This window comes from Xiphophorus hellerii, chromosome 11, assembly GCF_003331165.1.
Source record: "Xiphophorus hellerii strain 12219 chromosome 11, Xiphophorus_hellerii-4.1, whole genome shotgun sequence".
Classification (NCBI taxonomy): domain Eukaryota; kingdom Metazoa; phylum Chordata; class Actinopteri; order Cyprinodontiformes; family Poeciliidae; genus Xiphophorus; species Xiphophorus hellerii.
The window spans coordinates 25,376,635-25,393,725 of NC_045682.1; the positions used below are offsets into that span (position 1 = coordinate 25,376,635).

The 17,091-nt window shown below is 36.9% G+C and overlaps 1 protein-coding gene and 1 long non-coding RNA gene across 2 annotated transcripts; both read left to right on the forward strand.

Moving 5' to 3' along the window:
• The first annotated feature begins 209 nt into the window (after positions 1–209).
• On the forward strand, positions 210–14,209 carry LOC116728805 (four and a half LIM domains protein 1-like). Its single transcript, XM_032577123.1, has 6 exons — positions 210–387; positions 10,754–10,933; positions 11,018–11,192; positions 12,069–12,238; positions 12,339–12,525; positions 13,517–14,209. The coding sequence occupies exons 2-6, from the start codon at positions 10,778–10,780 to the stop codon at positions 13,669–13,671; spliced, it is 843 nt and encodes a 280-aa protein (XP_032433014.1). The 5' UTR covers positions 210–387; positions 10,754–10,777; the 3' UTR covers positions 13,672–14,209.
• A 382-nt stretch (positions 14,210–14,591) lies between these two features.
• Positions 14,592–17,085, forward strand: LOC116728123 (uncharacterized). Its single transcript, XR_004340950.1, has 3 exons — positions 14,592–14,777; positions 14,957–15,042; positions 16,970–17,085. It is a non-coding gene; the product is annotated as an uncharacterized LOC116728123 (long non-coding RNA).
• The last annotated feature ends 6 nt before the right edge of the window (positions 17,086–17,091 follow it).

Below are 17,091 nucleotides of genomic sequence, written 5' to 3' on the forward strand. Positions count from 1 at the left end.
CTGATTGGGATTTGAAGTGATGGACCAATACAATCTGGTGTGTGAGGAAACACACACTTATAAATTGCTGACGGGGTCATATTTTATAGTGCCTAACTTTTAGATAATGCAATAAGCCTGCTTTGGAATATAGATCAAATGCTTATAGATGAGATGGCAATTCCAGTTTTTTTGAACGTGCTTTTATTTTGAAAATCATCTGCGCAATTGGAGCGCACTGTCTTTTATTTTGAAGGTGGCGCTGTCCGCTTCGGTCAGAGACTGGCTTTGCTGTCTGGGTCCGACTCTCCCTTCAAAACGAGGTACGGTGTTGGGGAAGCGGAGCTCCGCAGCCTCCGGAACCGGACAGCAGCTCGTTCAACGCCGCAGACGTAACTCTGAGCCCGGGTAAGATCTCTGCAAAGTGCCGCTTACTTCTAACTGCTGGAGCTGTGCATCATTCCCAACTAAAACAGGTTTAGCAGAACAGACCAGTTACTGCAGGCTGTGCTTTTACAAGAGCCTAAAGATGTTTGAAGAAATGTAATATTTAGTTTAATAGGTTAATAAGTGGTATCTTGTTTGTTTGCAAGCATCCAACAGAGTAACAGATAATGTGAGACAAACTCTGTCTTCCTATTTAGTTAGTTATGACCTCATGCACGCTGCATTGCTAAAGCAGCATTTTGATATCCGGAGAGGAAACTAAAGACTTTAACAAGTTCGGGGCGTTGGCTGTCTCTCTGTCTCTGAAAGTGTGTGTGTGCGTGTGTGTGCGCGCGCGCGTGTGTGGTAACGTGCGTGCGTGTGTGTGTGTGTGTGTATGTATGTGTGTGCGTGCTGACTTGTTAAAGCTGCTCCTGAAATCTGTTTCCAGTTAGGAAGTCTCCTTTTCCCCCCATCCTATGATGGAACCACTAAAACTAAAAATGCTTCTCAGAGGTCAATTAAAATTCCTGCACTGCTATTTTTCATTGCATTCCCCTGACTGTGAGTGTCCATAAGCATTTAAGTGATGCACATGGCCTCACTGTGGCCTCTTCCTGCTTAACTCAACATGTGTTTTTCCTCTGTACTTTACAGTAGGAATGTAATATTATCCTTTTAGAAACATAAACCTACAGTTACTTTTAATGAAGTGGACAAAGGGTCAGATTTTTAAGTAATGTTGTCAAGGCAAACACCCATATGAAGCTGTGAGATGCTGAAGAGTAACGACCAAGTCCGATCCCACACCAAAGGGCCACAGAGTGTTATAAATTAAAGCCGGAGTCTGTTGTATTAAACTAATCCAGTTCTGTAAAAGACATGCGTAGCCCCATAAAACTTTATGTATAGATGGACTTGTCTTATGTCATGTTTAAAAGGTTAGAATTTAAATATGGTTAAGCTGTGTGTGTGTGTGTGTTTTTTATATTATTCCCAAATTACATTCTAGTGGAGTCTTTGATGGGTTTCTGAAGCTTTAAAGTTTTTTCTGTTTGTTGTTCTTGACTTGCAGCCATTAAAGTCTGTTGTCACGTCTTGGGTGATATTTCTTTGCCGTGCATTATGCAACAGGGGAAAGAAGCAGGGGGATGAGTAATCAGTCACAAGTCTCCATCCATCCATTGTCTTTACTCACTTATCCTTGCAGGGTTACGGAGGGGTGAGTGTGTGGCAGTCATTGGGTGAGAGGCGGGTTACACCTTCTGAAGGTTGCCAGTCAATCACAGGGCAACACGGAGATACAGAACCATTAATGCACCTACTCAATTTTATAGAGATCAATTAACCTAACAATCTTAAAAGAGTTTGGATTATGGGAGGCAGACAGAGTACTTGGAGATAAACCATGCATTCACATGGAGAACATGCAAAAAAAGCAAAGATTGATGTAGGAAAAGCCCAGACTGGGAATTCAATCTGGGAGCTTCCTGCTGCAAGTCAGCAGAGCTTCCAACGACCCCACCATGATGCAGACTGCTAGTTAATACAAAACCAAATAAACCAAAATATTTCCAAAGTGATGTTGGAAAAAACACTTATCTTTGATGACACATGACTAATTAATAAAAGCAACAAAAAATAGGAAAGAGGACTGTTTTGAGTGAAAACACTAGATTCAGACACAAAGAGAAGAAATACTTTTCAGAATGATTGTGAAACAGTATTATTTTCCGAGACTAATTTAATTTAAAGTGAGTTGAAGTGCAAATACTATAAAATATCTTTTTCAAAATATAACGCATCCAACATGCAAAAGAAGAACTGAGTCATTCTTCTTGTTGCTTAACCTTTACAATGAGGAACAGTCTTACATTTTTTAGCTGAGAAAGTCATATTCTAACGACGGATGATATGGACTTACTATCTCACAAAGATATGTTGGGATATGTATTTATTGCCATTTTTTGGCTTTCAAATATCAATTAAATTACTTCACAAAGTCACAGTTGTTCAATCACGTTTCTAAAAAGTATGCAATACTTACATTTTATCATACAGTAGCTTGGAACATAAATGCAGCATTTAATGATAGTTTCATGGAACCAACACTGGAAAATAAAAAAGCAACTGGAGCTACCCCAGTGGTAACTGCCATCAGTTTTATAGATTTGAGTAACTTTATGTTCAGTTAAACCAGATTGTAATTCATGCCCTGTTGTTTTAAAATGTTCACTTAAAAGGCATGTCCAATGATTCTAGGTGGGACTTTATGTGTCTTAGTGGAAACTATTGCCAAAAAAAGCATTGAAACAACATTTTGTTCATCCACCTGGCAGAGTGTTACTAAAAAAATCTGTTTTGTATGATTTCCAGAATTGGGATATAAGAAAAAGAAGCGAGACGAGGCTGGTGGTGTTCTTTTTTGTGGCTACAGGAGCTTTTAAATTTAGATAGACTCAACCAAGCAAGTTCTACTGATCATTTACTAGCTGTAAATTAATACTCAACAGATCAGAACATGAAGATTATCCACTCCCCTGACTTCTGCCACTTCACTGAAAAGATTTCACATTCCCTTTCAGCTAATTGAGAATAATTAAAATGTGTATCAATAGCACAGAAGTACATGAAAAGTTTTAGGGCATGTTCTCTAAAAATCTGTATGGATGTGTTTTTTAAAGGAAAAATGATTACCGAATATACAACTACATGAATGGTTTAATACTATGATTTGTAAGGATACTGGAACAATGTGGAGCCAAGAAAACTGCTGGGATAAAAAAATGTAACGTTAAATTCAACATAAGCTTTAAACTTTTGAAGTGTCGTCAGTCAAGGCTGCTTTAGTGTTATTGTGGCCAGATTCTCTCACTGAAAATATCACAAAAACCAAAGAAACTTAAGTAAAAACATGGATTTATCAGTTTTTTCAAGACCTCTTGGTCACAAACTGGGGAATCTGGAGCTGAGACAAGAAAATGTAACTCAAGACAAAGTGGGATGAGTGAACTTTCTGCTAAAGCCATCATTTCCATCTCAGAGAACGGCTCAGATCTCTTGTTCTACTGGAATGTGGACTCACCAGAGCCAGATAAAACAATTATTCCGATCTTCCATTGTGGGGTTATGTGTTGCACAAATGTTTGGTTGAACTTGCTGCTCAGTTTCAAACACTTGTGTATTTATTTTTAAGATAGCATGATTGGAATCAGGGGTGGGAACGCTCTCAGTGTGATGGTGGGCAGTTAAAGCAAGCCTGCAAACCTCAAAGACTCTGAATATTTCAAGTATTGGATCAAATGGCAAACAGAAACCACAATGTTGCTGGTTATTATTGTGTCATTGTGCTGCTTAGCATGTTTAACCATATGATGTACACTCTCAGCAAGAACACATCCCTAATCTTTTTACTACACAAAAATGCCATAATATCCAGTTAAAACCATTTTTCTTATGGCTATGTAAGGGAAATCTTTGGATTAAACAGTCACTGCTATTCAGTGCTGTCGAATGCATTCTTTACAAATGTGTGCATGTGAAGAATATATTCTGTTTGCTAGAAAATGCTAGATTTCTGATTTAACACTGTCCTTTGGCGAACTGGTTGGAGACACAAAGATTCTCAAAGGAATTTGTGAGGTAAATATTCTGCTAGTTTGCAAATGCTAAAGATGAATGTTTTACAAATAACTATCAAACTCCACAATGAACAGACTTGAGTTTTTTAAGTGTTTTTTTTAACACTGCTGACAGTCACTGGAATTTGTGAGGTTATTTTTTTCACTAGCTAGCACATGCTAATATTTCTGTCTTTATGTGTCTTATGTGCCCAGCAACAGTTTGCTACAGTTTGCTACTGTTGCTAGGCTATTTCAGGCAACCTGACAGCTGTAATTTGCATGGCACTCAAGTAATTGTACAGTTGTCAGTAACTTTTTGCCAAGCTGCTGAAAAGAGCAGGCCAAAGCAAAAACAAAGAAACTGTCAAACTTCTGAGTAGTTGGTATTGTATTTAAAGCCAGTTTTGATCCGGCTTTAAATACGGTTTTTGACGGTTTCCAGCAAAAATAAAGATGTATTTAGCTAACTTTGAAACCAATCAGCTTTCCACAAAGTATAAATCCCTCATGCAGCGCTCCTGACTTGTTTACACATGATTGAGCCCTCATAAAAAAATGTAAAAAACTGGCAAGTGCAAACGACAAATCAGCATTCTTTGATATCAGTGAGAAAAGAAATTTACTCCAAGGAAAATGATAGGATTCCTTGCAGTAAATTGCTGATAATTTTCCACCGATGCTGCAGGATCTTTAAGCAATACTTGAGTCAAAAATTACCTAAATAAATAAACTTAGCAGCAAGCAAGCATGGACACATTGTCTTTAAATTGCCACACATAGCAACCGTGAACTTGTTTTATAGCAGATTACAGCAGACACTACTTTTATAACAAACTTATGCCAGATCATAATTTCTTGGTTAATGTCAAGTTGTCATAACAAAGACATTTTGAATAATGTCAACTTTGTATTAAAAGTGTCATGATTTAACGCATGACACTTTATGACAACAGTCATAAATATTCATAAAGACTTACTCATGTTCATGACAGGTTATGTCATGTTTATGATGGTGTCATGACAGTCTTATTCACAACCCGTCAAATAAAATGTTACCGAAAATCCTTGCATATGACAACTGCTCTAACCTGTTTCCACCCCAAGTGTTTGTTTAACCTTTGCGGCCACCTGCATCTCAGCCTGAATGAGCCATGAAGACTCAGGATTAATGACATGGGGACGCAAACAGTGAGCTAAAAAAAGTCAGGTTAAACACTTCAGTGTGTGTTGGTGTGTAGCTGGGTTGTGCCAGCCTCAACGTTCTGATGGAGACTTCCTGTCTTAGTTTTTCCACCACATTCTTCAGCAATAAGCTCATGCCAGCACACACACACACATGCACCCCCCCACGCCCACCCACACGCACGCCTACACACACACACACACACGATTTGTAAAGTCATGTTAAACTAGCGTCATTCTTTCTTGGCCTGTCTCTTGCACAATATACTTTGTCACACATATTGTTCTAACGTTAATGACATGATGTCTGTTTTTTGGACGTGTCACACCAAAATCATCTGACTTTTATGGAAGACTTTAGGTTAGTCTAGTTACAGTCACATTTTAAGCAAAATGCAAAACAGAGGATTCTGGGAATTCAAATGGATTTCACACTTAAATACCCCAAATCTGCCATCTTAATCTCTTAAGGACTTAATCCAACCTTGACAGACAAAGAGGATTATTTATTATCCAAAAAAAGGGTAAAAATCAGCAATAAAACACTCTTTAGCCTCACACGTATCCCTGAATCTCAAATTTCACATTAAATCTTGCAGCAATTTTCAGTGAACGTCAGCTTATTTTAAAGTCAGATCTGAACCCAAGATTACTCACTGCAATTCTGCCTTGAGCTGAGTCAATTAGAAAAGCAGAGATTAACATAAACTGTTTACTGAGGGCATACCTGAAGAAAAAATGCAAAGTTAACTATTATGTGGGCAACAAAAAAGTGTTTTTAAACCACCTTTATTTTAACACAGGCAAGCTGCGACGAAGTACCCATTTGTTTTGCCCCCACTTGTGTGGATTCTGGCTTCTTGTCAGCCATTGTTTGAGTCCCATCAGATAAGATTTTCACATTGCTGACTGTCATTCATCATGTTGAGGTCTGCAGCATTTAAAACTATGCAGTATTTCATTTTAGGCCGACAATTTCTCATCTTTTAAAGGGTAAAAACAGCAAGTAATGCAAAATACTTTTTTGAAAGTTAGCAGAGGTGAAGACTGAATGAAAAGAGGGTAAAAAGAGAGCAGGAAGCCAGCCGTTTCTTCTGTCTACACTAAATGGATGAGGTGCCTCATCCACTCTGCAAACAAAATGTCTTTTTTCTTTAATAAGTAATGAATTAGCAGATAACTAAACAGAAGACTTGAGTCCACTCACAGTGATGTCAGCTCCAGTTTATTGCTCTATTATCTACGCATGAGATAACAACACAAAATAAGGCATTTGTCACGTCTGCTCACAGTAACACATTCAACCTTAGACACATAACTGAGGCTAAAACAGCTCTGAGTAGCTGAGAAGGTTAGACTGTACTTCCTTTTTAGACTTCTTAACTTTGTTTGAGAGTTTATCATTTCTATTAAGCAACTACTAATAACAAAGCAATGTCAAGATGTGCAAAAACAAGCTTCTTTAAATCTGCTACTATGCAGCTGTGGTTGACCTGTCAAAGAGACTGCAGTCTGGTCTTAATCTGGTTAATCTACATTTGGTAAAGGCCAAATCTTTAGAAATCTCAGTGGAGTTTACTGCATTTTACCTGGAATTACTTTACTAGTTGTCTGATTTTGTACTTGCATCATTTAACTTTCTAAAATTAAGATTGTTTCTGCATAAATATGCATTGTATTAGAAAAAAGTGACAGTTTTTTCATTTAAAAAAACTTCTAATTTACACAGATACTGTGTTCTTCTGTCCACACTTACTTAGAAATTATTTCAAATTAATTCAAATTCCAGAACCTTGTGTATGTAGTTTGCATTGTACCTGTACTTTATTATTGCCCCAAACTACTTTTTTTCCACCTCCCAACAGAAGTGTTTCTCATACTACTGTTTGCAAAAACACAACCACTCAGTTAGAAAACAAGTTAGGAGAGACACATGACAAATGCAAGAAATGTGAAACTCATGACACTAATTCCAACGTGATTGTTTTCAATGTTCCAAGCCAAGAACATTGAAAATGAAATAATCTGGGACAAAAATTCCTTTGAAATGACTTCATCCAAATAAAACAGCACATGTGCAGGTGTAATTCACATCAGACCTTCAAGTGCACATCTTTTAAAAAAACACCTAAAACTTCACTGAGCAACGTCAAAACAAACAAACATTAACGTAATAAAGTATTTACTCTTTTGCATGACTTAAATATTGTTTCAGTCGACATTATTGCATCCCTTTGTTAAAAACCAACACTGATGTTGAAGGTTGGTATTGGATTTTAGTCTTTTATACTATAAAAATCAAAAACCAAAGAACCAGTAGCACTTTTTTTATTTCAAGTTAGAGATGACAATGACATCTGTGTTTTTTTTTACTTTGACCTACATACAACAGGCTTACACATAAACTTCTCGCTGGTAAATTATGTGGCTCTATTCCTAGTTTTATTCAGCCACCTAAATCGTGTAACAAGTCTAATAGGTTACCGTGGTAATCTGTTCCCGACTGTAATCTGTTAGTCCCTAAAGCCAAAAGCCAAACCTAAACTTTTGCATGCTTTACTGAGAATTTGTCCCCAGCTTTAAACGTTTGGGTACCGTCTTCTTCCTTGACCAGAACCTCCAACTCCAGCCGAGTTGCTACGACCAGAAGAGGTTGATAGATTGTGGATGTTTTGTGGGAGTGGTTTGTGTAAAACGTGGAGCTTTAGTGTGTAGGGTCCATCAAAGCTCTGTCAGCAGATTTCACCACACGTCATACCAGGCATTCCTTCGTGCGTTCACCTCACTGTGTCGACACAAACACAGCTCTCTCTCTCTTGCAGCAGCTTGGAGAATTCCTTGCAGCCAGCCAGCGTGAATTTGATGCGGGAAATAACCGAGGGAACAGGCTGCAAGCATCTCTAACTTGTTCTTTTTTAATGCCTCTTCTGTAGCTGTGATTTTCACTTCAAAGTGTTTTATTTACCATCTGAAGTCCTAACCCTGTAATCACAGCTCTGTGACCAGAGTTATGGTGCTCAACATGGTGATTTTAGTTCTCTGTGAAGGAAATTTATTACTTATATGGAATATTTTAAACACAGCGGATTTTATACGATGGGAAACTAAGTCAGGTTATTTACAGAGAGAAAGCATTTGAATGAAAAGGTTTGGACAATTTCATAATATTACCAAAGTGGGGCATTGACTAGTTACATTTACTTGAGTAACTTTTTTGAAAAACTTTACTTTATGGAGTATTTATACTTCGCTGTACTTTTTACTTTTACTTAAGTAATTTTATTATAAAGTAAAGTACCTCTACTGTTACTTGAGTAAAATATCTGGATTCTCACTGAATAAAGAACAAACATGTTTCAAACAAAAATTCATCAGACAGACACACAGCTGCAGTTTTTGTTACAACTTCATAAGATTTTTATTGAAAGAAACTGATTTAGAATTTGTTTTTTTTGCCTAATTTTGTCATTTTTTTGTCACTTACATAAATTATTGTCATTTTTGGTCCTTAAAATACCAAGCTTCCACTTTACATTTTGGTCAGTCGATTATGACATTTTTAAATATTAAATGATTGATAATTTAATCTGTTACTCAGTACTTAAGTAGACTTCTTACCAAATACTTTTTTTTTTTACTTTTACTTGAATAAAAATATGTTGAAGTAGTGCTACATTTACTTGAGTACAGTTTGTGGGTACTCTGCCCACCTCTGAATATTACATATTGTGAAGGAAATGGTGGAGAGCATCAGAGAGCTGGCTGTAAACAGAACAGAATGACATAATGATCGAACACACCGGGGAGTTCGGTTTTCAAAATGTTGGTAACAAATGATTAAAGAAAAATGCTGGGAATGCGGAGCAGCGACTGCTCAGCTGATCAGAGGATCTGCAACATTAGAGAGATTTCTTAGTCACATCGCTTTGTGGGAAACGATCCAGTTCAGTGGTGTGAAAAAGTAACTGTGATCTGAGATGCTTATTTTTTGACAAACCTTCATGTTGAGCCAAGGACACTGACTTTAACTGAGGCAAATGAGGCATGCAGAGCTTTAGAAGTTGTCCTGGGTTTTCTTCTAAAGTAATTTAAGTAGTTCTGCTCCATTAGAGGTCACATGACCACCATGGTTTCTTTAAATATAGGTAATATCTGTCACTCTGCTGTGTCATAGCTCAGTGGAGACCCGACGCCTTAGAAATGATCCTGTAACCTTTTTCAGAACGTTGCTGAGCTTACTTAATTTTTAAATTCAATGATGCTGGTTTGTCAGCTCTTAAGCAAGTATTTATTTTACTATTAAGCCCACATTTCAGCATCGACAGGATTTCTATTGACCTGATGCAATAATCTAAACTTTAATCATGTTTTCATTGGCTGTGGAAAAATCATAACTCACATAAATAATATTGTTCAACGCAATGTTTCATTTATGAAGTGGGTTACTGAAGTAAATTATTTTTTCATAAAATTTGAGTTTATTGAATGGGTCTTTATGTTTTTAATTTGATCGTTTTTTCTCATTTTTTAGGGAGTGACAGGACAAAAAATAAATGGATTTAAAAATCAGAAATGGGCCATATCACAGCCTGTCATTATTAAACTGGATCCGGGTTAAAATGCAAAAGATAGCAGTAAAGCATTTTTCTGTAATTTGCAAACAAGTCAAAGATATAAAAGTGCCTTCTTCTGTGTTGAGTGCAGATAATTTAACCTCGGTGTTATAGACTTTAGAGATGATCAAAGTGAAGTTCTGAAAAAACTGCCAGAACAATCTAAAAGTGTCTGATAAACATACTGAATTAAAGAAAAGTCGAGACAAGAATGAATAAAAGCACTGAAGGATTCACAAGCTGTGATGTTCAGACGATGAAAAACCACAAGAGTCTCAACAAAAAGTTGATTTTGGATTAAAACTGGACAAAAATCTTATAAAAGTTGGAGCCACAGCAGATGAGCATTAACTATCAAGGCTTATCTCACTTTTGACTGCTGCAAGATATTTTTCATCGGTATGATGAATGATTTATCAGATCAACTTTTTCTGCTCAGTGAGTCTTTATCTGATCAAAGGGTGTGAACCTTTTGCTTCTCTGTGACACTCATGTAAACCATAACATTTTATGTCCACTTTTTATGAGCGTCTTCAGAGATAAGTTACCTGAAATAAGAACCAGCTGCTCGTCTAAGCTGCCTGACGCAAAAGAGTTGCGCATACAAATCTTTCTCTGTGGCATTGCATTAGTCTTGGGATAAGTAAGAACATTTATCCTATAAAGTGTACCAACAGCGCCTCTGTGTGGGCATTTTGGGCAAGGTTTATCCTTATACAAGGCTGGGAACAGATGGAACTGTGATGATAAAAAAAACTCAACATATTTACAAAAGGAATTCAAGCATCACACATGAAGATACTCGGACTGTTTTTCTAAAATGAGTAATGTGTTTATTTGGTACAAGACAATAATTAGGTTTCTGTAATAATTTTAAAAAGCTGATTTAACGTCAATAGAAATTGTATTTTGTTGCTCTTCCTGCTTTAGGCCCGAGGCTGTATCGTTGTGACGATGGCAGACAGCTCCCACTGCTTCTACTGCCGGGAGGACCTCGGCGGGAAGCGGTTTATCCGAAGCGAGGGGAAGCCGGTGTGTGTTCGCTGTCACACAAAGTTCTGCGCCAACTCCTGTGCAGAATGCCACAGACCCATCTCAGTGGAGACAAAGGTGTGTTCTCCAGATGGATTTGAACGGGTTTGGGTTTGTACTTCTCCATGTACCGCTTGAGAAACTCTTGTTTTCCTCCGTCAGGAGCTGAGCCACAAAGGGCGTCACTGGCATGAGGAGTGTTTCCGCTGCACAAAGTGCTACAAGCCTCTGGCCAAGGAGCCATTCAACACCAAGGATGAGCGCATCATGTGTGTGAAGTGCTGCTCCAGAGATGCTGCTCCACGCTGCCACAGCTGCTATAAACCCATACCGGCTGGTATGATCAATCACAATTCAAAACATTACTCTGTAAAACGGAAGAACTTTGGAAAAAGTGGCCCAATAGCCTGGTTGCACAGATCAAATTACTGTGTGTGCAACTTCTGCTGCTGTTCAGTGATTCCTACACAGCGTGGACATTTAAAAAAAATATATATCTAAATGTTTTTCTTCTTTTCTGATATCCTCCTTCCCCATTTTCTTCTGTCACATTACTTCCTTGAGTCTTTTCTTCATTGTTCTCTTTAACCTTGTAAAGAGAAAAAAATAAATTAATTACCTTTCTTTTTCTTCCTTGTGTCATTCTTTATTTCATCTGCTTCTTCCTTCTATCTGCTTCTTCCTTGTATCTTTCCCTTATTTCCTCATTCTACTACTCTTTCTGCCCTTTCTTCTTCAATTACTTTTATTGCCCATTCTTTCCTCCATCTGTACGTACATTTCGTCGTTCCATCCCTCCATCTCTCCTCCCTTTTTGCCATGTCTCCTTCCTTTCTCACTATCTTTCTGTATCTGTTCTTCCATCCCTCCTTGTGGTTTTTCTTCTGTTTTTTTATGGTAGACTCTACTTTTTCCTATTTTCATGTATGAAGTTGTGAAAAAACCTGTCATAAATTAACGATATATTGTACTATTACATTTTAAATGGACAACTTTGGAATCTTGAGTCTGGAAATAAGATACATTATTATATGAAAATTGTATAGAAATCCACAGGATTTGACATTCGTCCCCCTGGTCATTAGATAAATGACCAACTAATTTAGTCATTTAAATTAGCTTAATTGGAGCAGAAACACACCTAAAGGATACAGGACACTCCTGCTCTAGTTCATTTGGATCAGAATGTGACATTTTTCCTAATCTCCTATAGGCATTGAGAGTGTGGCATACAAAGGAAACTCGTGGCATGACGAATGTTTCACCTGCTGCAGCTGTAAACGACCCATAGCATCGCAGAGTTTCCTCTCTAAAGGAGATGATGTTTACTGCAACCCCTGCTACGATGAGAAGTTTGCCAAGATATGTGTCAGCTGCAAAAAGGTAATTCATTTAAAATAGAGGGAACTTTTTGTTTTTGAATCTGATCTGACTGAATTATCACCTTAATATGATCGTAACACTGTTGCTTTTTCGTTCGCAGCCAATAACGTCCGGAGGAGTGAACTACCAAGAGCAGCCGTGGCACAGCCACTGCTTTGTGTGCAGCTCCTGCTCAAAGCCTTTGGCTGGGACTAGCTTCACCACCCACCAGGACCAGGTCTTCTGCGTCGACTGCTACAAGAGCTCAGTGGCAAAGAAGTGCAGCGGCTGCCACAACCCAATCACAGGTTGGGTGAAGTCGAAACTCTTTCTGCTAGACATGATGAAACAGAATCAAATTTTAACCATTTTAAAGGTGCTTTTCCAGATTATATCTGAAGGCTGATACCTTGTATACTGTGGTCTTATAAACTCATAGACAATTAGAAACATTCCTTTCTCTCTCCTGGATTAGTATAAGTTGCTCCAAAACCAAATATCTGATCTGTTCTGCCTAATATTGAAATCAATAATCTTTCAACAATCCATCAGTTACCAGGAAACCAGAAAATAAGAGAAAAACAAATAGTCCTCTGGTAATCTTAAATTATAGGTGAGATTAAACCTATAGCTGCTCAAATCATCAAAAACTAGTCAAAAGAATGGCTGAGAAGAAGTGAAGTGTTTCTCTTGAGTTCACACAAAGTGGTTTTCCACATTAATAGTTATAATAACAAAACATTTTATTTATAAAGCACTAAGACGCTGATGTGACTCTGCGGCTACTAGTGACATCTAGTGGTGAACTTCTAAACTGTAACCAGCTGTTTTTGCACAATGATTTATATATAATTATTTATATGTGATCGAAAAACAAAACATGGTTTTCTGAATTTTTTACAGATAAAAACCTGAAAAGTAGGCACACCCACACTGAAATGTTTGCCTATTTTCCTTTGTGCGATAGCTTAAGATCAGTCATGTTGGATGGAAAGAATCTAAGTTGGAGGCTACAAGGTGACAAAATGTGTTAAAGTTTAAGGAGTATGGGTGTTTTTAAAAAGTACTGTCAAATTATTATGAAACCACATACAGTGAGGTTTTAACATTGATGACATCCATCCAAACTCCATTAGGTGTTTAACACACATGATAAGAAGAGATGTGTTAACAGAAATGTGAAAGTTTTAGCATATTGCACCACTGTGACAACACCCCACCCCACCCCCACCCCAACACACACACACACACGTAGGTTGAAAAAGCTCAGTCTTCGTCTCTGCTCTGCTCTCCTTACAGGTTTTGGTAAAGGTGTGAATGTTGTGAACTTTGAGGGAAGCTCCTGGCATGAATATTGCTTCAACTGCAAGAAATGTTCCCTCAGTCTGTCCAACAAACGCTTCGTGGCCGAAGGAAAAGACATCCTCTGCACCACCTGCGGCAACAAGGAGTGACGGACAGAAATCCATGTTCTGTTTCCTAACCACTCAGGCTGTTTTTACACGACGACTAAAGTCGACATTTCAACATGTTGTTATCTAATTCTCTAGCTTTCAAGGATGGAAAGACATTGAGACCTTCTGGTGCTGAGTGATTGTTTGACGATGTCTGTTTTTCTAGGATTGATGAATTTTTATTTTGATAAAGAATGCCTATCATTCAGCACACAGCCAGCATAAAACCAAAGTTTACCTTGAGTGCATTTTTTTGTTTACTATCATGCAGAAATCAATAGAGATCAATATCAGTATAGTTTAAATAGTATTTCCTTTGTTCAATATGTTAGTGTCTTTAATGCCTATTGTTTCTTTTATTTTATTAATACCATCCTGGTGTCAAATAATCAATGTCAACATGTTTTGTTATTTGCCAAAGAAAAATAATAGAGCTTTTTAAACCTTTATTCACTCTATGTAAACAATAAATTCATCTTAAATTCAAATGTCTTGATGTGTTGCTCAAGTGAAATGCAATAAAGTTTCTACAAAACAAGTTGGGGATTTTCTGTCAGTGTTTCAACTGGTTTTATGTTAAAGTCAATGTAACACAAGCAAAGGAAACTTTTTTATGGTTTACTATGTGACTAAAGTAGCAGTGAAATCCACTGTCATCTCCATTATTCCAATGTCTCCATCAGCTCGGCTAATGTGATAAGGTTAATTTATTTGTCAACTTCGCATTTTATCTGCTCACTTAGTATCCCCACCATAACAACTATATCAGAGAAATTGATGAAAAAAAAACACATTTTCTGTCTGCCTTTAAACTTAAAACTTGTGTACTAATGTAGGTATACAGGATGCATGTTTGTCAAAACCAATAACATTTCAATTTATGGTTTCTATCTAGCAAAAGGTCACATTTCTCTGAACTACACAAAGACACAGAACAGACACCTGCTGCTCCTCTCTCTTTATTCTGTGGTCATAATTACACAACCTGAACCAATCACAGACAGACACCACTTTACCCCTCCATCAGCTGCTGCAGCTGCTGAGAACCTGAAGGAAAACGCATGTGGAAGGTTTTCTTTTTGCTGTCCTGGTGGTTCGTTTTAACGGTAAGAACTTCATTTGTTTTAAGCTGTGATATCCTGACTTTATTTTGAGGTGATTGATAAGAGTCAATTCAAATTATTTCATAATAGTGGGGGTAAACATCTACACCTATATTTTACCATATGTATTAAAAATGTGTTTATTATTAAATTACAATTAATTTCTTCATTTTTTTTTTTAGATTTGAGATGATTTTTTTACATAAACAACTGGCTTTGTTCCTGACTGTATTTCTGCTGAGAAGCCAAGTTGTGGCTGAAGAGCAAGGTAGGAAATGTGATCAATAACCACAAGTTATTCTACAATCATGAATGTTTTCAGCTAACACAATTATAGCAAAGTGTTTTTTTTGCATCTCTAAAAACAGAAGTCTGTTTCAGTATTTCTGTTCGTTAACAATAAGGTCACCATATGTGAGGCTGAACTCAAACACATGAGAAAGCTACAGTTTCAGCTGTAAAAATGTCAGAATAATCCAAAGCAAACACACACATGTGAAATGTGAATGGTGATTGTGGAAGACAACATGGGAACATTTTGTGTGTGTTCAAGTAAATTATTTACTGACTTTTAGTTTGTTCAAATTTCTGGATGTACATTTTTGCTTATTTTTGCACAGAAATTTATGAAGATACACGACTATATGACATTTGTTTGCTTTTCTCAAATACCAATGCAAACAATTCAGATTATAAGCAAATCAGATTAAGGTATGGATAAGCAAGACGATCTAAGAAGTAAACTCGGGGTAGCATAATTACTTATTATAGAAACTTCTCAAACACAAAAGCAAATTTCAATATTTGTTGAATTTTACGTTAGGATTTTTTTCCAGTAGTAATTTCTGGAAACACTCATTAAATTGTTCCTGTTTATGACAGAGTTCCTAAACATTTTTCATTACAAGACATTTATTTTCAGACTCAAATGTCTTGAAACTTTCTTGACATTTCTTGGAATAAAGTCGTGGACATTTCGCTGTAAAAAAATGTTCACAGTTTGTAGGCTCCACAAATAATGAAACAACACATTGTTGAAATTGGCTTTCTGATTTTCAGAACAGAAGAGGAAATGTTGATATATTTATTTTAGTTTGTAAAAAAATCCTAAAACAACAAATTTAGTTTTTTGTTAATTCCCGACATTTTAGAATGTTTTAGATCTAGTGTCCAGTAGAGATATGATGCTCATTCACACTGATTTTAGAGTCACTCTGGATTAAATTGGTGAAAATCACATGTATTTCATGTACATGTGTAAATTTAATATGCAGTTAAGCCTAAAATGATTCCTACATCTGGCAGATTTAGACCTGAATAATTTTGGCCAAATTGTTAATCTTTGTAAAACGTCAGCATGAACTAAGAATTGACAGATATTTGTCCTTTCAAAATGAAAAAGGGAAATGAAAACATTAGAAAAATATTCTAAGCTATTCATACTCAAGATCTAAAAAGTAAAACCAAACTCCACATATTTAAACACTAAGTTTGAAACTTCCAAAGTAATTATTAAAGCCACTTAAAAAGTCTTTAAACTATTTTGATCACAAAACGTAGAGAAATTTTCTGTACGCTTTGAAATGAACATAAATGAAGAGATGAATATACAATTAACATAAATCTAAACTCTGGATCTGTTTGGACAAAGAAAAAGTCAATCAAAAGCAATTTTTTTTATTGAATTTTGAGTCAGACGGCACAATTTGCTCATCCTTTGCCTGCATGGAAAATGATGATGCGAAGGGACAAAACCTACTCCTTTCCTCAGCTCCCAGTGTAGATTCTGGTTTTAACAACAAATCCGTGAAGCAGACAAACATGCTGCGCGTTTGCTTGTTAGACAATTTGTCATTTTGTCATCAAAATGAAGAAGGAAGAGACAAACGGGTGAGTGGAAATGGAAATAAGTCCTATGGATCAGGCAGTAAAGAGTTACAACCTTGAGACACCAAGATCCCAATAGTCAGTCTATGTGGGGAACAAAGAGACATCATGATAACACGACTCTCTATTCAATGATAGAAACACCTGATGTACACAAACAAACAGACAAAACATACAGGTTTTCTATGTTTTGTTCCAAAAAGTCAAGAATCCCTATAATGTTTGTGGTGACATTTATGTTATGACAAGGATCCTGCAGTAAGGAAGCTAAAAGTTTCACTTTTAACATATTTTCATCCGACTGTCAGAAACGTCGCTCAGCCTGTGGGGGAAGGTGGCTGACCTGACTGGATCGAGCCACTGGATATTAAAGCCCCAGATGTTCATCCCCGCCCTGCAGGAACTCACCGTCTGCCTTAACGTGCAGCTG